The sequence below is a fragment of the Anolis sagrei genome, chromosome 1 (genome assembly GCF_037176765.1).
Source record: "Anolis sagrei isolate rAnoSag1 chromosome 1, rAnoSag1.mat, whole genome shotgun sequence".
Classification (NCBI taxonomy): domain Eukaryota; kingdom Metazoa; phylum Chordata; class Lepidosauria; order Squamata; family Dactyloidae; genus Anolis; species Anolis sagrei.
The window spans coordinates 244,993,392-245,018,211 of record NC_090021.1 but is presented as its reverse complement, the minus strand read 5'-3'; the positions used below and the strand labels follow the sequence as shown (position 1 = coordinate 245,018,211).

The 24,820-nt window shown below is 39.4% G+C and overlaps 1 protein-coding gene across 1 annotated transcript; it reads left to right on the top strand.

The window, feature by feature from the left end:
• The first annotated feature begins 4,291 nt into the window (after positions 1–4,291).
• Positions 4,292–10,997, top strand: INS (insulin). Its single transcript, XM_060754925.1, has 3 exons — positions 4,292–4,347; positions 6,319–6,520; positions 10,765–10,997. Exons 2-3 carry the CDS (start codon positions 6,334–6,336, stop codon positions 10,899–10,901), a joined length of 324 nt encoding a protein of 107 aa, XP_060610908.1. The 5' UTR covers positions 4,292–4,347; positions 6,319–6,333; the 3' UTR covers positions 10,902–10,997.
• Positions 10,998–24,820: the final 13,823 nt, after the last annotated feature.

Here is a 24,820-nt window from a genome sequence, read left to right as displayed (position 1 = left end):
ATTGTAAAAGCTTATGGTCAAAACAACTGAACCGATGGTTTATATTATGTTCAAAATTTCAAGCTCTCTTTCATGGCCATGTGTTTTGGAAACAACTGTAAAAATAAGATCGCTACCCTGCAACCAAATAGTTCAGGCTTTGTTACTATGTTGGGCCCACAAGAATAGGGCCAGAGAACTTGGTGGGTAAGCCAGAAAATAAACTGAATTTTGCAATTTTGTTCTACTTTTCTCGGAATAAATCAACTTTGAGAATTTTGAATGTTAACAACATTCCTTGTGTCGGTTTTCATGAATTACAGTAGGCTTTTTTTACTGCTTTAACATGTTGTTGTTGTTGTTGTTGTTGTTGTTCCTGCTGTTATTATTTTTAATCAGGGTGGGAATTGTGTGGCCTTCCTTTTCTTAGGGTGCATCTACAGTATACAATTAATGCAGTCTGACACCACTTTAACTGCAATGACTCGATGCTATGGAATCCTGGGAGTAAAATGGTTAAATGGATGAACCCAGAGGGTGCTCACCAATGCTTCCTCTTCAACTTGGAAAGAAGTGACAAGTGGAGTGCCGCAGGGTTCTGTCCTGGGCCCGGTCCTGTTCAACATCTTTATTAATGACTTAGATGAAGGGCTAGAAGGCATGATCATCAAGTTTGCAGATAACACCAAATTGGGAGGGATAGCCAATACTCCAGAGGACAGGAACAGGATTCAAAACGATCTTGACAGATTAGAGAGATGGGTCGAAACTAACAAAATGAAGTTCAACAGTGACAAATGCAAGATACTCCACTTTGGCAGGAAAAACGAAATGCAAAGATACAAAATTGGGGACGCCTGGCTCGAGAGCAGTACGTGTGAAAAAGATCTTGGAGTCCTCGTGGACAAGTTAAACATGAGCCAACAATGTGATGTGGCAGCAAAAAAAGCCAATGGGATTTTGGCCTGCATCAACAGGAGCATAGTGTCTAGATCTAGGGAAGTAATGCTACCCCTCTATTCTGCTTTGGTTAGACCACACCTGAGATATTGTGTCCAATTCTGGGCACCACAGTTCAAGATAGATATTGACAAGCTGGAATGTGTCCAAAGGAGGGTGACTAAAATGATCAAGGGTCTGGAGAACAATCCCTATGAGGAGTGGCTTAAGGAGCTGGGCATGTTTAGCCTGAAGAAGAGAAGGCTGAGAGGAGATATGATAGCCATGTATACATATGTGAGAGGAAGCCACAGGGAGGAGGGAGCAAGCTTGTTTTCTGCTTCCTTGGAGACTAGGTCGCGGAACAATGGCTTCAAACTACAAGAGAGGAGATTCCATCTGAACACGAGGAAGAACTTCCTGACTGTGAGAGCCGTTCAGCAGTGGAACTCTCTGCCCCGGAGTGTGGTGGAGGCTCCTTCTTTGGAAGCTTTTAAACAGAGGCTGGATGGCCATCTGTCAGGGGTGATTTGAATGCAACATTCCTGCTTCTTGGCAGGGGGTTGGACTGGATGGCCCATGAGGTCTCTTCCAACTCTTGATTCTATGATCCTATGAGTAGTATTTTTACAAAGTATTTACAAAAACATGCTACCAATCTCAAGAGTCCATAGCATTGAGCCATCACAGTTAAAATGGGGCCTAACTGCATTAATTCTAACTGTAGATGCACCCTAAATCAACAGCTTTCAGCGGTACCCTATACATATTGATTTTGAAGTCCTACTAAGTTCAATGAAGCACACACAAATGTAAATATGTATAGGATTGGGGCCTAAATGTACACTTTTTGTGGCTGTATACCTTCAAGTCATTTCCAACTTATGGCAACCATAATGCAAAGCTGTTGCAGGCTTTTCTTTGTGCAGAGGAGGTTTTGCTTTTGCCCTGTGATTTTCTTAAAGTCACCCAGTAGGTTTCCAAACCCTATTTTCCAGAGACATAATCTAATGCTCAAACCACTACACCTTCCAAAATATAGGATAATTAAGTAATACCATTTCATCACATGGGGCTTTTTTTTAGCACCCTAGGATACTTGCTTGCCAGCCCACTGACATCACTGGACTTCCCAGCCGAGCCCCTGCCTACAACCAGAGTGGAAGCATCCTAGGAAGCTTCCTTCCAAACACAGGAGTCTGTGTCCCCCCTCATTCCTGCCATTTCACCATGGAGGCTGGTGAAACAGCACCAGAAAGGGAGGGGGGGAGTCCCCCATGTGATAAAGTCCTTAGTTTAGATACATGCAAAAGATTCAAAAGAGCATGGAAAAGTTATTATTAAAACAATTCCCAACACATGTGCACCCTGGCACAAATGGTTATTGCTAGAAAAAAAATATATTGAACACAGTTCCTCAAGATTTACTCATACATAGGGTACAACTACCTTGTAGAATTAAGTTCTGTGATTCTTTAGTTCTTCTTCTTTAACATGCTACTAGATGCTTTCCCATTTTTAAAAATAAAATAATATATTTATACGTATTTATGTATTAAGCAGATGATTTACTTGTGAACTATACTGAGGATAAAGGTAAAGGTAGTCCCCTGACATTAAGTCCAGTCATGTCTGACTCTGGGGTGTGATGCTCATCTCCATTTCTAAGCTGAAGAACCAGCGTTGTCCGTAGACACCTCCAAGGTCATGTGGCCAGCATGACTGCATGGTGCGCCGTTACCCTCCTGCCGGAGCGGTACCTATTGATCTACTCACATTTGCATGTTTTCGAACTGCTAGGTTGGCAGAAGCTAGAACTGACAGCGGAAGCTCACGCCGCTCCCCGGAATCGAACCTGCGACCTTTTGATCACCAAGCTCAGCAGCTCAGTGCTTTAACCCACTGTGCCACCGGGGGCTCCAATTGAGGATATAATACATTATTTCCAATTTATTCATTCAGTCATTGTTTGGACTATGGAGGATTCCTATGCTTGCATACCTTCTTAAAAATATAAACCATTGGACAAGAGATCTATTTTAACAATTCATGTGTATTTTACAAATGTAAAGTCCAAGAAAATGGGTCAGCCCAACCCAATGTATTTATCTAGACCTTGTTTATATCCTCTATACTTGCCCTTTTCTTATGCTTTTGTCTTACTCTATTTTGTTTCTTTTCCTTAAAAGAAAGTGAAAAATTAAAATTTCTTGAAAAACTCAGTTGAAAAATGGAGAAGAAAATTTCGATGCAGATCTGGTATCAGAGTGGAAGAAGAAAGTAGTGTCCTGCTGAATCAAAGGATTATCTTGTTCCAGGGGTATATATGGGTTCCTATTGGAAGACACAAGCAGGGCAAGAAAATAAAGCTCATACACAAGTTCAGATATTTTGTACCCTTGTGAAGAACATTAAGCATCAGTGAATTACCTTGGGTTCCCCTTTCATGGGAGAGGGAAGGGAAAAAAATACCTATGCATAGTTTCATATATCCCTAATATATTCTCAAAGCCACAACACCCTGAATGTTGCTCCAGCCCTTGGATCATTTTCTAGACATGATACCCATGCTAATCAGTAGTCCCAAATGTATTTTTATGACTCAAATGGGTAGGAATCCATAAACAAGCAAAACATGTTTTAAGGTGCCATGAGACTCCTTGTTTTTTAACTCATGGCTTTCGTTACCTTTTTTTGAACCTGTTCATATTCCCTATAAAGAAGTACATACGTTGATCTTCTGTTGTGCTACATAAAATGTATCCTTACACCATGGCAACTTCCAAGCTCAGAGGCAGGATTGCTCTGCTCCCAATATAATATCTCCATGCCTGCTATATTTTTGCTTTCAAATAGACAGGAAATGTGGCCTCAGTTATCCTTTGCTTTAATGAAGTGTTTTCTTTCCTCTTTAACACCTGGGTACAGCAATCGTCATTAACAGCTTTCTCCCATCACCAGTTACCCAGCGGATAAGAAATTAGCCTGACATGTTAACATGTTTACTTTTCCTTAATTCTGCACTTCAGAAACAGCTGCTAGGACTAACATCTTTGGTGGCCATCCCAATTGCAGCACTGACTATTGCCCAGCATTAGTGTAATCATGGCACTTTAATAGCCCCATTACCACCCCAGCTAAAAGGGTCACAGCAACTTAAGGGAGGATTTCTGAGAAGCAAATGCAGTTTGCTAGTGTAATGAGATGGAAACTGCAAACTGTTGCATCTATTTCTCCCCACTGTTATAACTGAAAGACATAATGTGCTCAACCAGCAAAAATTTGTGCCTGGACCAAAGGTGGGGCTTTGATCAAATTTATGTCATTGGGATCACTCAAAGGGTTATAAATATGGAAAGTAGAAGAGACAGAAGTCACTTGTTTCCTGTCTCCAAACTCCAAATTTTTCCTCATCATCCTCTTGGCTAGGTAAGTCTGATTTCTCCAGAATTTTCAGTGCAGAACATAGGCTTGGGTTCAGAACTTGGAAGTAACATGTTACCAAAGGTGTTACTTCTAATATGTTACTTTTAATGTATAAGATGGGTGTAACCATGGTCTTTTTGTGAAATAACATAATGCATGAATATTGTCACTTTTTGTGTAATAGTTATTATCTCAAAATAGATTCAGGCCATTTGTCTATTTTTGACATTACAAAAAATTAAGAAATAGCAAGAAGTAACATAATAACAGTCAGGTTTTTCCAAAATAAATAGTTAAGTGTTGGCTGCCAAATGGCATAACTTGTTGATATACTTGAACAAGGTTTCTCTCTTCTGCCATGGGTTATGGAGAAGTCCATGTATTCACAATTTTTTTCTTCCCTTAGTTGCCATTGAGAGTTCTTAGAACAGCCTAACAAGCAAAGTGTCTGGTATCCTATAGGTTTTTGTGAAGGCCAGTATTCCCTTCCTTCTTCCAGAATGACCAAGACTATCCCTCCCAGAACTCATCCCATTACTTCAATAAACTTCCTCAATGGCTGGCTATCCATTGCTGGTGGAGAACAAAGGAGAACACCTAACCATAGTATAAATATGTGAGAGGAAGCCACAGGGAGGAGGGAGCAAGCTTGTTTTCTGCTTCCCTGGAGACTAGGACGTGGAACAATGGCTTCAAACTACAAGAGAGGAGATTCCATCGGAACATGAGGAAGAACTTCCTGACTGTGAGAGCCGTTCAGCAGTGGAACTCTCTGCCCCGGAGTGTGGTGGAGGCTCCTTCTTTGGAAGCTTTTAAACAGAGGCTGGATGGCCATCTGTCAGGGGTGATTTGAATGCAATGTTCCTGCTTCTTGGCAGGGGGTTGGACTGGATGGCCCATGAGGTCTCTTCCAACTCTTTGATTCTATGATTCTATGATAGTAGGCTGTTAGGGATTATGGGAGTTGGTTCAAAACACCTGGAGGGCCAAAGTTTGCCCATGCCCGCTATAGCCCCATAGTCAGATGCTGACAAATGACACCAGAAATTGAGATCTCTGCATAACCCTACCAGATCTTGGTGCAAGATGTACTTGGTCTGTGTCTGTATATCAGAACGTAACAAGGAGCTTTCCCAGTCCCCTCTACTCTCTAGTAGCAATGGTATGGTCAGTGGATGTGTATTTTAAGGACATGGTGGATCCTTGGGGTAGTAACAGTGAAACTGTAGAAAAAGTCTTGTACTATGTATTGCCATATAGAATCTTAGCCTATGTATTTATAATCCATCCACAATGACTTACAGGTGCCTCACTTACTTGCCCTTATATTGCAGGGATGGCAACTATGTGGTCTTTATATTCCTTGTTATCCCAGATTAATTTTTGCATCTCCCAATTCACAGCCACCTGCAAGCCCTGAAAGTAGTGAATGGCCTCACATAAAGGCAACCTGAAACATGACAGTTTGCTTCTTTTACCTGTCCCCAACACTTCAGATGTCACAGAATCATCCCAGCTAGGGCTTCTGGCTTGCTTGCAATGTTTTGATGTGACTTGCCAAGGAATGCACAGAGATGAAAACTGGCATCTCATATCTGTGCAATCACTGTGTTATGTTTCAATATCAAATGTTGAGTGGCAGCAAATATATGTTTTCTTTTCAACTCAGCTTTCTGCCACATGCACAATTCAAGCCATATATATGACAAACACTACATTAACATGTGTGTATAAATGCCATATATGCTTAAGTGTACCATTATGAAAAATATAGCATGTTGAATAGTCTTCAATGGGCTAAACAAGGTCTGAATCCAATTGCCATTAGTGTTTTACTATTAACACTTTTTATCAATGAAGAAAGGTAAGAATTGTGATAGTTCAAACTCAAGGTATTTAAAAGATTGCAAGACATCTTGGAACATCATGCTGCCTCTCCTCTCTAATCCCATTTTTCTTCACTCTTGTTCCAAGGTCTCCTATATCACCATGACTCTCTGGATCAGCTCTCTGCCTCTCCTTGTTTTGATTGCTGTTTCTGCCCCTACCATTAGTTACGCTCTTCCCAATCAGCATCTATGTGGCTCTCATCTAGTGGAGGCTCTCTACCTTGTATGTGGTGACCGAGGCTTCTACTATTCTCCCAAAACACGTCGGAACGTCGAACAGCCCCTAGGTATTTTTTTCTAATTTCTTAAATAACACAAACCAAAGAGTTTCATTGTATCATTTCAGTATTGAGCTCATAAATCTGGAGATAGAGAATCTTGTTCTGGGTGGGGGGTTGAATCCAGCTTTTAATTAATGTTGGCAAAAGCCTATGAGCTGCATTTTAAATAGTATTTTATCTCTTTGGGAATTTTAATGGTTTATTTATTTAATGATAATTCTATGCCCTATAGGACTATGGGCAACTTTCATCTTTTTATCTTTGATGGTTATTTGTATTTACGTGTAATTGTTGTTGTAAACCGCCTTGGATCTTTGGAGAAAGGCGGTATAGAAATGCTCCAAATAAATAAATACATACATACATTTATATAAATAACAGGAAGGTCGATAATGGGCTATATCTCTAGTCAACTAATTATAAAATTATGCTGAATACATTATCTCCCAAATAATGGAAGGAGCACCAAGATGACATTTGACAACACTGGGAAATTAAATTTCTGCTTTGGATAGTTATTTATTTATTTATTTGGTAGTTTTGTATACCGGTCTTCTCACCTCCATTCGAGGGACTCGGGCCGGTTTCCAACATCAATATTACAGACCGTCATTAAAACATCATATTTCTAAATCACACTAAAACATTAAAACATTGAAACAATTAAAATGGCAAAAATACAATCATATGATTACAGTGGTCAGTCGTCATCAAAGTCATTATTCGTCGTCATCCATCCATGTCACAGGATCATGGCTCATTAGTTGAATGCCAATCCCCAAAGCCAGGTTTTCACTTGTTTCCTGAACGTTAAGATCGAAGGGGCAGTTCTGATCTCCAGTGGGAGTTCCAGAGTCGAGGGGCCACCACCGAGAAGGCCCTGTCTTTCGTCCCCACCAGCCGCGCCTGTGAGGCCGGTGGGATCGAGAGCAGGGCCCCTCCAGATGATCTTAGTAATCTTGATGGCTCATAGGGGAGGATACGTTCGGACAGGTAAATTGGGCCGGGGTCGTTTAGGGCTTTATAGGTTAAGACGAGCACTTTGAATTATGCTCGGAAGCTGACTGGCAGCCAATGGAGCTGGTGCAACAGAGTAGTATGCTCCCTGTACCCCGCTCCCGTTAGTAACCTGACTGCTGCACGTTGGACTAATTGAAGCTTCCTGGCAGTCTTCAGAGGCAACCCCACGTAGAGAGTGTTGCAGTAATCTAAACGGGATGTAACCAAAGCATGGACCACCGTGGCCAAGTCAGACTTCCCAAGGTACGGGCGCAGCTGGCGCACGAGTTTTAATTGTGCAAAAGCTTCCCTGACCACCGCTGAAACCTGGGGCTCCAGACTCAGCGATGAGTCCAGGATCACTCCCAAGCTGCGAACCTGCGTCTTCAGGGGGAGTGTGACCCCGTCAAGCACAGGCTGTAACCCTATGCCCTGTTCGGCCTTTTGACTGACCAGGAGTACCTCTGTCTTGTCAGGATTAAGTTTCAATCTGTTGTCCCTCATCCAGTCCATTACAGCGGCCAAGCACCGGTTCAGGACTTGAACAGCCTCCTTAGTAGTAGGTGGAAAGGAGTAACAGAGTTGGACATCATCTGCGTACAGATGACACTGCACCCTGAAACTCCGGATGATCTCTCCCCATGGCTTCATGTAGATGTTAAATAACATAGGGGACAGTATTGAACCCTGCGGGACTCCACAGTACAATGGCCATGGGGTAAAGCAGGAGTCCCCTAGTGACACCTTCTGGGATCACCCCATGAGAAAGGACTGGAGCCACTGCAAAGCAGTACCTCCAAGGCCCATTCCCGCGAGGCGTCCCAGAAGGATACTGTGGTCGACGGTATCGAAGGCCGATGAGAGGTCCAGCAGAACCAACAGGGACACACTCCCCCTGTCCAGTTCTCTTTCCTTAATCATAATTACTCCATTCTTAAAAATGATAGTTTGAAATGAGTTGGATGTCCAAGGATCATATATCCATCTGAATAAAGATCAGGCGTGGCCAAAGCCAACATTGTTGGGCAGAATGAAGCAAGTGTCTCAGGCAGAAGATGATAAAGTTCTCTTCCATTTGTTCCTTAGAAAATGTGTAATTTTGTTAGTGTTTTAAGTCATCTGTCAACTCAAGGACATCCCATGAATATATTAGTTTCTCCCTAGGTGAGGAATATTCAAATGTAGTTTTGCCAGCTCCTTCCTTTGAACTATAGTCTATAGCACATGGTCATCATTGATAGTGTCCCACCCAAATACTAACCAGAACTGGTCATGGATAGCTTCCAAGACAGATAGGATCTGGTGCCTTGCAGGCAGAATTCTTATTTGATGGCAATATCCCATTTTGCCACTCCTAATTCCCCACCTGTTGAAAGATAGAGATGTACATGCTACAGCCTGCCCAGGGCTTCCTACGCAAGTCTGTTGCCTCAGCTATAATAGAGAACACTGCAGTACTGCATTTTGAGTCATCTCCTTTTTTCTGTACATAGAACTGGGAGTAGGCATTCTTTTGTTCTTTGAACCAGGCAACAAAATGTGTTAGGCAGTGGGTATGGACCTCATCATGTTTAGTGCCCTAACATGGCTGAGAGTGTGTGGATTAACTGTGAATCACAGTGTATCCGTGGGGCAGTGGGGGAATCCGTTGTCCCACACCCTGCAGTGCTACTTTCCCCATCACAACGGGGAAAGCATCACTGCTTGCCTTCCACCTACGCTGGTCCCATTGCTGGCAACGAGAACATGGGAAGCCTCTTATGTTCTCCTTGCTCCACCATAGGATGCTTCCAGTACAGTTTGGGGATGGAACTCCACTGGAAGTAGCTGTGTGTCATTTGATGGTATCTGGCAGGCTCTGTTCCTAAACTGTGCTGGAAGCATCCTACAATGAGAAAGAAAGTCCATGTGATGAAGTCATAAAAGTGATATTGCTTCTGTGGAAAAAGGCTCTATCACTGCCAACTAGGCAGTGAAATGGTCACTTATTCCATTTAAAATATGGATATAAACTCAACTACAAGAGAAGACCCATTGAATCAATAGTAAAGGTAAAGGTTTTCTCCTGGCATTAAGTCCAGTCATGTACAACATTGAATGGGATGTTAATCTTCGGTCATTTTATGCTTGCATGGAAGAATGAATAACCATGGCAATAACTATAGTGCAATTTATGCCTATGGGAAAAATGAATATTCCTCTGTAGTAGTCTCCTCATATTAGAACATTGTGAAGTATTGCAGAGGAATTATTCTATGGAGAAATACTTTTAAAAAGTGAAAACCTCTTTTCAGCACAGAAAAGGATGTTTTTTGTGTTGAAATTCGTATGTTTTTCTGTGCAGAATAATTCCTCTGCAACTCTTTGGGGCATCAAATATTTCAAGAAAATTGCTTTAAATTATCCCTTGTCCACTATTCTTCCCAATCTGGGAATGTTAATAATGCATAGCCTTTTCATCTATGGCCATTGCTCATATAAAAGTGCCTGTGATCCAAGGAGCAGAGCACTTCCATTGAGCTCTTTCTACTTTTGAATGTTTTATTTCAATATCCCAAGCCAAGGGAAAATTCTACCCTGCTCTTGAGCCTGTTCTTACTCTGATGATGTGTAAAATGGGACCAGGTAATTAGAAAGCTAGACATAAGGTTCCACTAGGCAAGTGTCGCTATTAATGTGGCCAGAGTACCCAGAAGGAAAAAATGTATAAAACATCTCTCTTACAAAATACGATGAATAAGGATGAGTTCTCTGCTGCTGTTATGCAAACAATATCTATTAATAGCTTCCATATTCTTTAACTGAAATTGTGGAAATGTTTGCTCTTTGGATGACCGGACAAATGTCCATATCTTGGACTGTTACGGCAAGAAGATAAAAGTCTATTTATGGTTATGAGTCAAATATGCCACTGCCTAAATCAGCCAGATAGATTATAAATTGGGTATAACACTGTCCTCATTGCTTTTTTAAGAAAATGTTTTATGAGTTTTTGGATGTGTGTGTCTTGTTTGAGATAATTCTGAAGGCAGGGTAGGATGTGAAAGCAAAAGGGAACTCAAAATGGTCAGCACTTATTTGTGGGGTTTAGTGGAACCATATATGATACAAAAAATCTGGAGGGCCACATGTTCCCCATTTCTAAAAAAAGGAAAAAATCATAAAACATTTTCTAAAACTGGTCCAACCATCTTTTACCAAAATATCTTTCAAAGATGCATTTAACTTGGGGTCTTCTCTTCCTATGGTAGTGAGTGGGCCTCTACAGAATGAAGTGGAAACCCTGCCATTCCAGCCACAGGACTTTCAGAAGGTGAAGAGAGGAATTGTTCAGCAATGCTGTGAAAATACCTGTTCCCTATATGAGCTGGAAAACTACTGCAATTGAAAGAGCAAAATGGGGCCATGTAGGAGTGAATGGAGAAGAAAGCACTTTGCTATTGCACCTTCAAAGTAACCAAATAAAAATCTATGTGTGTATTTACTTGGCTGAATTCTGAAGTAATTATATAGATTTGAAAAGAGAGAGAGAGATTACCTCTGGGAATTACAGGTTTAGCATTCCTTATCTGAATTGCTAGTGACCAGATTTGAATTTTAGATTTTGAAGCATTTGTATATATCACACATAACGTGAGGTGAGAAATTCATTCATATTTTGTATGTATTTTATACACATAGGTTGAAGGTAATTTCATATACAATATTTTAAAGAACTTTGCATGGGAAATAACGTTTGTGTACATTGACACCATCATTTCAGATTTCTGGATATGGGATGCTCAATCTATATTTTCCTGTATGAGCACTACATCTTTTGGTGTCTTAAAAGTGAATGCAGAACCAGGAGAGGGGCGAAGAGAGAAGGGAGAGCAACAAAATGATGCGCACACTTCTTGGGAAGGAAAGGCCACAAATGTATACATTGATTATAGTTCTAGTACAATTTTGGTTGTGCACTGGGACAACATCTCATGAATTAACAGCGGTTCTTAAACTGTGCTCCATGGAGCCCTTAGGGCTCTGTGAAGCAAACTGAGGGGCTCCATGCCTCCCTCCTCCTTCGCCCTCCTTCGCCCTCATCCTCCTTCAAGAGCACACATAACCAGGGAGGGAGGCACCATTTGGCTGGTCACTCCACCACCACCTGTTGCTTCCCTTCTTCACATGCACGGTAGTTGCAGGATGCTTTTTCCCATGGGGACAAAAGGGGAGAAGGAGTGGTATGTGTGTGCTCCAAGCATGGGGCTGGATTCTAACTCTGTTCAAGTGCACAGTTTTTGCTTCCTTTCACTGCTTGCACCCATAATATAATACACCATATGAACCTTTCTCAATTATAATATATAAACATTTAATAATACATAGATTACTTATATAAAATATTTTAAAAATTATAACAATATATAAACATTTATTAATATATGTATATACACATAATATATACTATATAAACATTTCATAAGAAACGTTTGCTTCAAAAAGGGATTTGTGATTGAATTGAGATGGGAATGGCATAGAAGACAGATGGCATTGTACTGTGAACGATTGGGCGATACCCCTTTCCTACCACTTGGAAGTAACTCTGTCTTTCAGAGAGCTATGCTAATTCTTTTAAAACTCTCCAAGGTCCCCAAGGACCTCTGCATTTGGAGTGAATAAGTCTACCTCCTCTCGCAATTGGATCTAACCCATGCCCAAACAAGCCAAACAACTTCAGTAAAATTGTAACCATATATGCCTTAACATGATTTTGAAAATATTAACAACTATTGACCTGGAAACCAAAATCATCATAATCCAAGGAGATAGTTAAAATTCCTTGACTAAAATTTATTTTCTGCTTTTCAATCACCAACTGCCTATAGATATTGTCAAGTATGGAATTATTCAGAAATAGGCCAACACTTTATAACAGGGAAGGGTGGATAGTGAAGCTCCAAAACAGATGTGCCTTTTGCTTTATGCTCAAGCAGCAGACTTCAGTGGAGTCTACAGCCTTCCACGTTGGGCCCACCCACAGAACTGGGCAATCCGTGTGATTGGCTTCATTGAATCATGTGCTTTCTGGTGTCCCACAGTGCTGTGCAAGGACTGGAAGAGAGAAAGTAGCCAGCTGCAGTACAGCTCTACTCCTTTCACAAATCAAACTAACATCCGTAGAGCAACAAGGGTTCTGCTAAAAGGAACAAACAAAAGAATGACCCTTCTCAATTCTAATGTTAAGGAAGAGTTAACTCTGTCTAGGATTTGGTAAGGGACGTAGGAGTCCTATATGTGGATGAGATCTCCATGTGTGAGAGCTTCCTCTGTTCAGGATCTGATCCACAGGCAAATATTAGATTCTATTATTCAAAGGCATGAGGTACCCTCACCACACAGGATGCACATGGGAAGAGATTATGGGAACATCAGGGCATCTGACAAAAAGCATACTCATTCTCAGGAAAGAGAAGAGAAAGGGGAAGAAAGAAATATTTCTGGGAATGCATGTTTTGCAAGGATATAAATAGAAGAAATTTCTACACAGTGGCGGTCGTTCTTGGTTCAAAAATTATGTGAAGAGACCTTTTGGAAAAGCAAACAGGCTGAAGTGGGGTGATTAACAGGGATGACAAAACAAAACCCAGTGACAAGCAAGTCAACACTTTGTTTTAATATTTTCCAACCTTAACCAGTGTGTTTCCAGTCATCTGTGCTAAGACTTGGCTATATTTAATGGATACTTCATTTTCCCTCACATATACACATACAGTTGTGAACATTCCTGCCAGTATTCTTCATCATGTTTTACCATTATGAGCCACATTGAAAAGAATACCCCGCTCCCTGCCCCCACAAACATATTACAAGAGGGTGCTTTTGGAATTGAAGACAACATTATTTTAATTTCAGACAGATGTAATCTTCGCAAAAACATACACTGGATGTTATTGTGCCATTTGTTAGCATTTTATGTTCACCAGCATACTATCAGTTCTCTGAGGGTAACATGGAATAATATGCTCAAATATGGAAGTTCTGTGAGTAGTTGAATATAGAGGGAACAGCAGATTCTGCCCTCATTGCACTGCAATCTTGAGGTTCCTTGCTATTGATTATGGGAAGAGAGCTATCCACAAAGATTCTGAACATGTTGTGTGTGCATTCCATCTCTCCTGCTGTTTTTCTGTTACCTTTTTTGGTAGAAGGCCACATGTCTTGGTCACTCTGGAACTTATCATTGGGATACATTATGAAAGTTATGAGAGAGTCATCTGTTTAAAAAGATCCTGGCATTCTTTGCTTAAAACAGAGCAAAGTTGTGTTAATGATAAAAGGAATGGGTTACTTACTGGATGTCACCAGGGCTGACTGGTCGCACAGGATTCAAGAGTCCAGTTTTTTAAAATTAATGTAGTCCCTTCTTGTCCTATTTCTTTCCAGATCATTTAAGGGAGCTCAACTTCAACTTACTTCATCTTAGGGGGTTGCTTAAGCCCTTCCCTCAGCCTGCTTTTCTGAAGTCCATACTACTGCGCTTATGGTGCAATTTGGCTTCTCCCATTAAATCCATTTTTATGTCCTCATGTGCCTATCACTGTGCTACTATCACATACATTCAGCAAATCACAAATTTTAAGCTTCTTTTTAAAAAGAAAGAAAGAAAAGAAATGTCTTTAGTAGCCTCTCTAACTTAATGGCAGTTGTAGAATATGTGGGAATAAAGTCGTGAGATTGCCAGGTTTTCCAACAACTGGTTTTCCCATTCCTGGCATATTCCATGTTTGAGGAGCTTGGGAAGGGAGAGTGAGATCAGCAGTCAGTGGTTCAAATTCATTATTTGACAAGAAACTGACCTGAATGAAGACCCTGACTTCAATCTGCTTGGGATGAGGAGGGCCTGCTGGCACATGTGGCAAAGGGAGACCTATGTGGTCTACTTTGACTTCCAGAATCCAAAAAAGGCTTGCATGGCAGGACTTACCTATATGGTCTCATTTGGCTCCAATAATTCAAAATGGGGAGAAAAAGTGTTACTATTATGTGATAAAATATGATAATTTTAAAGTGTAATATTGTTGTAGCTATTGTCATATTCTTAAGTATTTTTCTATTGTTTTTTTTTCTAGTTGATTCTCCATCATGCTCAAAAGGAAAAGTTCATTTTTAGGACTGCTCAACTCTAGAACTTTTAATAATAATCAGAAGACAAGTAATATCATTTTTACACTTTCAACAAGGAGGGGTTTGGGGCCCCTTCCACACAGCCCTATATCCCAGAATATCAAGGCAGAAAATCCCACATTATCTGAGTGTGGACTCAGATAATCCAGTTCAAAGCAGATAATGTGTAATTTTCTGCCTTGATATTCTGGGATATGGGACTGTGTGGAAGGGCCCTGGCACTCAGGTGAAGCCTTTCAAACCCTGAGGTATCATTCCCAGTGATAGATTATTTGCATACATGTGGCTAATCTGTATGCATACAAGTAATTAGAATTAAGGAGAAAAGGAATACCAGCAGCTGTCAGGCACTTTGTGCTACATTCCTAGCATATTTAAAGCATTCAGATACCACAGGGATGAGTATGTATGTTTTAAAGTTGGCATCACAATCACATAAAAGTATACAGGGCAGCTGCATTTTAATAACATTCTCAGGGGCACTAAATAGCTCTCTGGGAATACTTACCATTCACATTGCTAATTTTAAAATAGAGAAGAAAATTAGAAAGATGTTAACATGGTATTAGTATTTTTAAAAATCTGTGAATAAAAGGAGACAATGGGACACTCTCTACTCTCCAAAATGGAGTGGCTGCAAATAACTCTAAGATAATTTGAGGGTAAGGAACATGCTCACATGTTTGTGTCCAAACAATGCAGTGACACATGCTGCAAAACAACTTCAGATGGCTTTTGAAGGGGAAGAGGTTTTCTTCTGGTTTTGGCTGCAACCTCTTCTCATTTAGAGAAGAGCTTCACAATTATGAAACTAATCTGAACATCTCTTGCACCTTAGTTTGGAAATGAGGAAGATACCACTAAATATTGCACATTACTGATAGTGATTAAGAACAAATAGTTGAACATCTCTTTGTGTTGAGTTTTGTTCCTTTGAATAAATTCTGCTTCTCAAGTGATTCAAAGAAGTCTTCAGAATGAAACAGATAAATGAAAAGTTGCAATATTTCACATTTTCTGACATAAAGGCACAAATGCTCACCCACAAGTAGAAAGCTGTTCAGTTGTCACCTGGACACTTGGGTTTCTGTCTGTGGTTGTAATGACTTCACTTTGTCTGGAGAAGGTAACCTGAAACAATTGATGATACACTCCACATTAAGGAGGAAAAATGTGTTTTTAATGGTGTTCTCTCTTTGGTGCCAAGATTGAGGCCATCTTATTAATCCCAGACAACTGGAGAGATCTTGGGACACAACAGGTGGGTCATAAGACAATGTCTTCTCTCTCTCCGAAAATACAAAAGAACAGGTCCAAGAGCATGTGTTAGTTTGCTCCCTAATGTATAGCTTAAACTGCTATGCCTCAATTGACTAATTGAAGTTTTTGTAGTTTTTCAAGATCTTTAGTCTTGGGCTTCTTCCACATAGATGATAAAATCCCACATTTTCTGCTTTGAACTGGTATATATGGCTGTGTGGACTCAGATAACACAGTACAAAGCAGATCTTGTGAGATTTTCTGCCTTGGTATTCTGGGTTATATGGCTGTTTGGAAAGGCCCTTGGCTGCTAAAGAGTACTGGTGCTTCACCAAATTACAAATACAAAGATTCCATAGGATTGAGACATGACAGTTAAAGTTTGTGTTGAATCACATTAATTGTACAGTGTAGATGAACCCCTGGTCTAACTAAAGATACGATTGAAGGAGAGAGGGTATGAAGGCCAGAAGTTACTCTTTAGATTAGAATTACCAGAATAAAGAATTCTGAGCATTACAGTAAAAAAAAAAAAAGTAATGTTTCTGAATCTTCATTTCTAATTGCAGACCACATGGGTGGTTGAGATACTGACATCTTTGTTTTCTAATATAAACTTTGTTTCATTCACAAAATTACTAAATATTGTGTACAAAGTTTCCTTCAGGTTAAGTGTCTCTTTGAAACAGAAACAAATTTCATGTTTAAACTCTGGTCCCATCTCCAAGATAGATCTTTATGTATGTATGTGCAAATACGAGCATTCAAAAATCCAGAATACAAAACACTTCTGCTCTCAAGTGTTGCAGATAAGGGATGCTCATCCTGTATGTACAACCTCCCCCTTGCAAACCCTTGCAAACCCAAACTCACCCCAGTTTAGTTTGTGTGGCTATAATTATACATCTAAAAGCTTAATAGTTTTGTACATATCACAAACCAGGTGTTTAGTTTGGTTTCAGGGCTGATCAGACTCTCTCCAGCCATTCATCTTCAACCTTGAAATTAGATGCCAAAGCAGGCTTCGAAAGTCCTCTTCTGCCCTCAGTACAACACATGTAATATTGATGACCTTTAGCCACAGCAGAGAAACACTGACTGTACTAATAGTGATTTAAGGTTGTCTCCTCATTTTTATAAGAATTTTTTCTACATTAAGGAACCATATGAATTGCAATGGTGTCAGATGGGTGTGGGGGTAGAGTTGGTTAATGCCCACACAGCAAACTATCTTGCTCATTCATTAGTTTGCCTGGCAGAGGTCCATGGCAGAGTATGCTTCTTGACTGGAGAGTGGAAGTCAGGTAGATTGGTCCATATTGTTTATGAACCCCCCTCTTCATCCCATTTGTGGATAAATGACTTGATACATTTCGAGCCATTGGGGAAAAGGGCTTCCTCGAGGGGAAGTTGGGTTTCTTTCGGAAAGTACTAAGTGGTATGTCGGTAAAGAGGCCAAAATCATTTCCTCCTACAGTGCTTAGCCTGTAAAAAGAGAGAATAAAAGAAGCCCAATGGAGAGGAAATTGTTATCTGTTGCCAAGATAAAATATCCCAAACTGAGATGCCAGGAAACATATTACTCACTACACTTGCAGTTCAAGATTTCTTTTTCTGGCAGGGATATCAAACACTGGTGTTCAGCATCACCACAAGGTTTATCTAGCATGTGCCCCCTTTGGTTGTTATGGAACTGCATGATTCCACATGTCACTAAAAAAAAAAAAAAAAGCACAGATGGGATTGCCTATTTCTAGAAACTTCTAAGTATAGCAAGACTCCCCAACATCAAAAAGATGCATGCCCTCTATGCATCACCCCTCAACCAGAATATCGGGAAAAAGAGAAGTCAGTATTGATCACTTTCCTTCTTCTTCTTCTTCTTCTTCTTCTGATGATGATGATGATTATTATTATTATTATCATAAACACAAGATGAATCCACAGCAGACAAGATCATTCTGCTGGCTGTTATATTGGATCACACATAGGACTGTGTGATGTATTGGCGAATAATGCGTGCAGATCCCACGCAGCTGGTGGATGGTAATCTTGTCAGCGCCAATTGTGTTTAAGTGCAGGCCAAGGTCTTTAGGCCTTGTGCTGATCACCACTGGGACCACCTTTACTGGCTTGTGCCACAGTCTTTGCAGTTTGATCTTTAAATCCTCATATTGTATCAGCTTTTCCAGTTGTTTCTCTTCAATCCTGCTGTCACCTGGGATTGCAACATCGACGATCCATACTTTGTTTTTTAACATGATTGTGAGGTCAGGAGTATTGTGCTCCAAAACTCTGTCTGAATTCAGAAGTCCCAGAGGAGTTTGACGTGTTCATTTTTTGTAACTTTTTCTGGCTTGTGATCCCACCAGCTCTTTGTTGCAGCCAGATGGTATTTGTGGCACTGGTTCCAATGAATCGTTTGAGCAATGGTGTTATGCCTCTGCTTGTAGTCTGTCTGCACAATCTTCTTGCAGCAGCTGAGGATGTGATCTATTGTTTCATCTGCTTCCTTGCCGAGTCTACACTTAAGAAAACCTGGTATCAGATCCTGGGATGTAGGACCTGTTTGGAAGGGCCCTAGGCATACTTCTAGATTTTGTGCTGGTCCTACAGTCCCAGGAGGCAGTAGCGGTGAAAAGTCCTTTGGTAAACACCACTTAATTTATCAACGGTGACCTTTCTTGAGTAACTCTGACTTGACAATAGTCATCTATGCTTTTGTTGCATTGCATCTTGACAACTGCAATGTACTCTGTCTGGGGATATCTTTGAATAAGGCACATAAACTTAATTTGGTACAACATAATAACTCTGATATTGGAAGACCTGAAGTACTTGCCAATTGCTGACCTTTACTGTAATGCTGAGTGTGATAATAATTGTAAGGATTCTATTGGTTATTTTATTTCAGTTTTAGTGTTAGCTCTAAGTGATATTTTTAGTTGAAAGGCAAGGTAAAATGTAATAAATAAATAGGAATAACATAAACTAGAATATCTTTGGCCACTTACCCGCATATACTTGAGTATAAGCTGGCCCGAATATAAGCTGAGGTACCTAATTTTACCACCAAAAACTGGAAAAACATATTGACTTGAGTATAAGCCGAGGGTGGGAAATGCATCAGCTACTGGTAAATTTCAAAATTAAAAAAGATACCAGTGAAAATACATGCACTTAGGCATCAGTAGTTTACATGTTTTTGAATATTTACATAAAACTATAATTTAAGACTGTCCAACTCTGATTAAACCATCATTCTAACCTTTTTCAATGTACTGTAAATGTGCTTATGTATCCTTCCAATAATAATAATAAGAGTAAAATAATAAATGTAATAATAATAATAATAATAATAGAGTAAAATAATGGAAATGTAATAATAACAGTAATAGTAGAGTAAAATAATACATGTAATAAAAACAGAGTAAAATAATAAATGTAATACAAATAATAATAATAATAGTGCAAAATAATTTAAATGTAATAACAACAATAACAGAGTGAAATAATAAACATATAGTAATAGAGTAAAATAATAAATGTAATAATAACAATAATAAAGAGTAAAATAATAAATGTAATATTAATAAAATAATGTATTAAAATAATAGAGAAACATAATAAATGTAATTATAACAATAGAGTATATTAATACATGTAGTAAAATAATAATAACAACAGAGTAAAATAATAAATAACCTTGACTCGAGTATAAGTCGATTGAGGCTTTTTCAGCCTTAAAAAGGGTTGAAAAACTCAGCTTATACTCCAGTATATACAGTATCTTTTGCCAGGTCTCCTGAACTACCAGTAACTGTATTAAAAGCAGACATTTTTTTCTCTTGAATATCCATCAAACAGCTTTTGTAATAGCAGAACTAATTTTATGCAACATTAAAAAAGCTTTTTAACATTCATCTATCTTTGAAGAGAAAAGAGCATTACATTTTTAGGAACTTCTAGGGCTGGTCCTCCCTTCATTGACAGGTTGTCTGATGCTTTTCTAAAAGAAACCAACAATATATGAGGGAGATCCCAAGTCCATCATCCATGATTACAATTGGAATTACAATAAAACCTTAAACATAGTTAAGTATGCACTGTATTGGAAAGAAATGGCTAACTCTGAAGTAAATACATTTAAGACTGAAGGGAGTATTTATTCTTCTTTAGTTAGACCTAAGGTTAAATGAAAAACTTTGCCACAGTTTAATATGTGAAATGGAGTTTGCTTCTACAGAATCTACTTTGATTTCTACCCTTGTTCTGCTCTACTCTTTATTGGGTCCTGCCATCAGAAAAAGATGGGAAGAATCAATGTTGAAGGACAGCAACTTCTATCACTTGATGTCTTACAGTGGGCAGACTCTCAAGTCAGGATTCCTAGATCTCCACATGCTACTTCTCACCATTTCTAGCATCCAAATGCATGATGAGTACTGTGAAAAAAAATCTCCTAAATCCAGGATTTGGGTTTCTAGGCCAACAGTAGAGGACAAAGACAATTGGGTCTTACTGAAATATAGCGAAGACTGCCAACTCTTTTTTCTCTTCCTTCCCCTGGCAGGGTTCCTGGGATTTTGTGAGTGACAAGCATAAGTTCAGTAGAGGTGGCATTTTGCCATATGCAGATGCAATGGTTGAAAAGCTTCTTCATTGGCTGAACTCCCCACATAAATGGCATAGCAGTGAAGGACATACAAGCAGCATTTAAATAAGACTGCTAACCATGACAATCATTTTTCTTCTTTTTGTTTGTTTCGGTGTTCTGCTCCAACTCTTTATTACCTTTTCCTTTTAGTAGAAAGTATGGTCTGCAACGGAATATCTGTAATGTCTGATTTTTTGTATTCTTACATGTCATACTACAATTCCATATTTAATCTTACTCTATGGGTTTTTTTTTTTAAAGCAAAAACCAGGCTTCAGTCTCTGTATGGAAAGTCTTTCCTTGTTATAGCTGTAGTCCCAATGATGCTTGACTGGCATTTTCTTTTCCCAGGGGGTCACCCTTTTGATGGCAATTAAGGTATTGATCCATAAAGATACATAAGGAGAATGATTCAGCTGTCTCTTTCATGCTGTACTCAACCTGTGGATACATTGCATTAGTAACAGGAAGCAATTTGTTCTTAGTTTCCCCTTTTTTCAGTGAAATAGGCTTCTCAGGAAGACCAGTAGTACACTTGCCTCATCCTGGTGGAATCATGCCTGGTGGCAGTGGCCTTGCTGTCTGATGCTAATAGGACTTGGCGTCCACCAACATCTGGAGGGCACCAGGTTGCTCTACCCCTTTGGGAGTGATCCAACCAACTCCTTCACCACAGGAACAAGATCTCCGGTCTGGACAAGAAGCCAAACCACAGACATTGCTTGCACAAGAAATGATCCTTCAAATGACGTTGACATGTGGAACAGAAGGGTTTAATTTAATATAACCAAACACTTACAAATAAAAAACTTACAGTGCTGTTACAGAAGTTGAAAACATCTTCTCAAACTCAGCCAGCCAAATTTGGGTGCAGACAAGAATACTTCCCTACCCCAATCCTATTAATAAAAATCAGAACAAGGATTCATATTTCAGAGAATTAATGCACCAATAGTCAGTAGTAAAATAAACATCAAACAGCTCTCTCTCATCTCAGTGTTTACACAGCCCTAAACTTAGGAATTCAATTCCAAATTGTAGCCAGCCCTGATTAAACTTTGTGAGAGATTTATTCCTAAAATGTTGGATTATGAAATTAATCATTTCATGAAATTACAGTTTCACTAAAACTAGAAAATAGTTCCTGGCATGCCTATGGATAATAAAATCTTTTGCCAAATGGAAGGACTGGGAGAATCTTATATCTGTGGATGGCCAACTTCATCAGGTGGGAGAAGAGTGGAGATAACCAATCAGGCTTAGCTCCTAAATTAGAGAGTCCAGAGCTAAAGAAGCTGCAGATTGCTTATGCTGTGGGCCTTTTCATCAAGAAATAGGCAATCATTACAGGGTCTCTTTTATCAATAGATAGGTAGTCACTCCAGGATCTCTGTGATGGCATAGGAGGTTCTGCAGGCTTGTCCCATTTCTGAACTGGATCTCATTCTCTGATGGGCTTTTGATATGTAACTACCAGCAACCCACTAAATCACCAGACAAATGTAGATTTAAGAAGCAAGTAACTCTGTACAGTTGAGGTCTATGCACCTAAGAAAAGATACTATAGAGTATGAAGAAAAGCCATAGCACCAGGGACTGTTTAGTACTAAAACAAACAAACAAACAAAAAGCAAAAAAACACAAGTAGGGGAAGCCAGGGCAGATGTGTAGAGAAAGAAAGAGAATGCATAGATGTAGAAAAATGCACATAGGCTGAAGATATGTAATAGAAAGAAAATGGTTGACGGCTTTCATAGTTGGAATCACTGGGTTGTTCTAGGGTTTTCAGGCTATATGGCCATGCTCTCCTGACATTTTGCCTGCATCTATAACAAGCATCCTCAGCGATTGTGAGGATGTTTGCCATAGATGCAGGTGAAATATCAGGAGATAATGTTTCTAGAACATGGCCATATAGCCCGAAAACCCTATAACAACCCAGAAAGAAAATTACTCTCTTTGTTCTAGGAGAACTCAAAAGAAGCACCAATCTATTATCTCTGTTAAGATGGTGCTACTCACCTTTTTAAATGTCTGGATGGGAAAATTATAATGGCAGCCAGGGACAGTTGGCCCCTAAGGCAACATTGAGCCTTTCTTCTCTCCATGGAATGATCCTTGGTCTATCCATGGGTCATATTAAAACCCATTATTTTGACTTCAATAACTGCCCTCAACTTATACACGAGGTTGACTTATATATGAGTATATATGGTAATCATTTTTCTTCCAGTGTGAGAAAAATTTCAGAAACTGAACTGTGGTCAAAGACTATTCACAGCTTATAACTAAATGCAGAAAATTCTGTATGCTAAAGTTTTTTCCATGCAGAAGTCACATTCTACCATAGACTACCTTCTTATGGACAAAAATATTTTGCACAAAATAATAATAATAATAATAATAATAATAATAATAATAATAATTTATTTATATCCCACCTATCTCCCCGAGGAGACAAAATAAGTCCCTGACTGTGAAGATTCTCATTCTTCCAGTTGGACTTCCAGGAACACTCTTTTTATCTGTTGTTTAGAATTTTTATGGCTACTCCTTCTATCCCTAATTTACAAAAAGAGATTAAAATGATTAGAAAGCGATTCCATTTTCAGGATCTAAACATCATGTTCTCATGGGACAGCAGTAAGAAATTATTCATTTTCTGCAGAAAAAGGAGAATTGGCACAATCTATAACTAACCACATCTGATGAACCTGTTTGTCTCCCTAGTCAAGCATGGCTTACTCTGACAAGCTGTGGTTCTCTAACACTTGCTGCTCCACTTTCCTCCATGGAAAGCCACAGCAGATTTCCATAGGTGGGTGAAAGTTGGAAAACGTAACTTTCCTTGTGTGGGAAATACAAGAGGACAAAAAATTAAATAAAATCAAGTACTTTTGACAGGTGTGCCATCTGGGTTTTTCTTAGGGCCTTTCCACACAGCCATATAATCCACAATATCTGCTTTGAACTGAGTTATCTGAATCTACACTGCCAGTTCAAAGCAGATAATGTGGAATGTTATACAGCTGTGCGGAAAGGACCTTAGAGAGTGAATGAATGATATCAAATCCAGAGGGAAACAATCTTCAAGAACTTCAATGAGAAGTCAAGTACATACTCTGCTCTGTTAACCAGCCTTCTCACTAGCTGTTCTAGTACAGTTTAAACACTTGAAGATGTATAAATAATAAATTGTTTTTTTACATTTATCAGTTGTTTTTGTTATGAGGACATGGCAGAAATAAAACAGAAAAAATCCAAAGTTTCTTTCTGGAGTGCTGAAGTTTTTATGCAGGTCTTTCCTTATCTTTACTTTTGTTAGTATGTTAGTAGTCAAGGGCAACACCGGTGCTCAAGCCGTCCATCAGTCTAAGAAACATTCTGTGGAATCCCATGCCTTCAGCAGAGAATAATTCCAGTATATAAATATCCTTCTGAAGAAGTTTGATGTAATGGCCAAAGTGTTAGAATAGATTGAAATTTAGAAAAACCTCAAATTACATTTAGAATAAGAATATTTAGATTTGAGTAGATGTATTTTTAAATATTGAAATTTGGCATAGTGTAGTAGGAGTGTTGAACTGGGAGTAAGTGGGGATTTTGGGAGTAGCAAAATACATTTCCAGCCCCTGTGTTTCATTCTGGGTTCCATTCCTGGAATGAATTTTGGTTTATGTCTATGACTATCAGTCCCACTAGGATGCTTCTAGCATCTAGTTACCTTCTATTTTATACTGGCTGGGAATTAACCTAGTAATATGCAGATTCTGGGCTTTTCTTGTTTTTGAAAGAATGCAGCTGAGAAAACATGGGGCACTGAGGGGGTGAGGGTTCTTTGGACTGTAGTTTTTGTCACTGCCAACTTTTAAAACATCACACAGCTACCTTACACTTCTAGAAATGTTTCTACACCCCAATCTACAGGAGTCTTCTCCTTTGGAGACTCCTGTGAATTGTGAAGGTGGTAAGTCTTCAAGAAAAACCACTCCTGTTTATTTATTTATTTCTATTTACTTCAACTCTATCCCGCTCTTTTCACCCTGTGGGGGACTCAGAGTGACATCCATCATACATCTAGGCAAAAGTTCGATGCCTCATTATACATAAACAAATAAAACAATATAAAATTGCTCCTAAAGAGAATCCTTGACAGATGGGTGTGGGGTATTAGGTCTTTTAGAAAGTGTGGGCTCAAAGTGCAGGTCATAACAAGTACATTG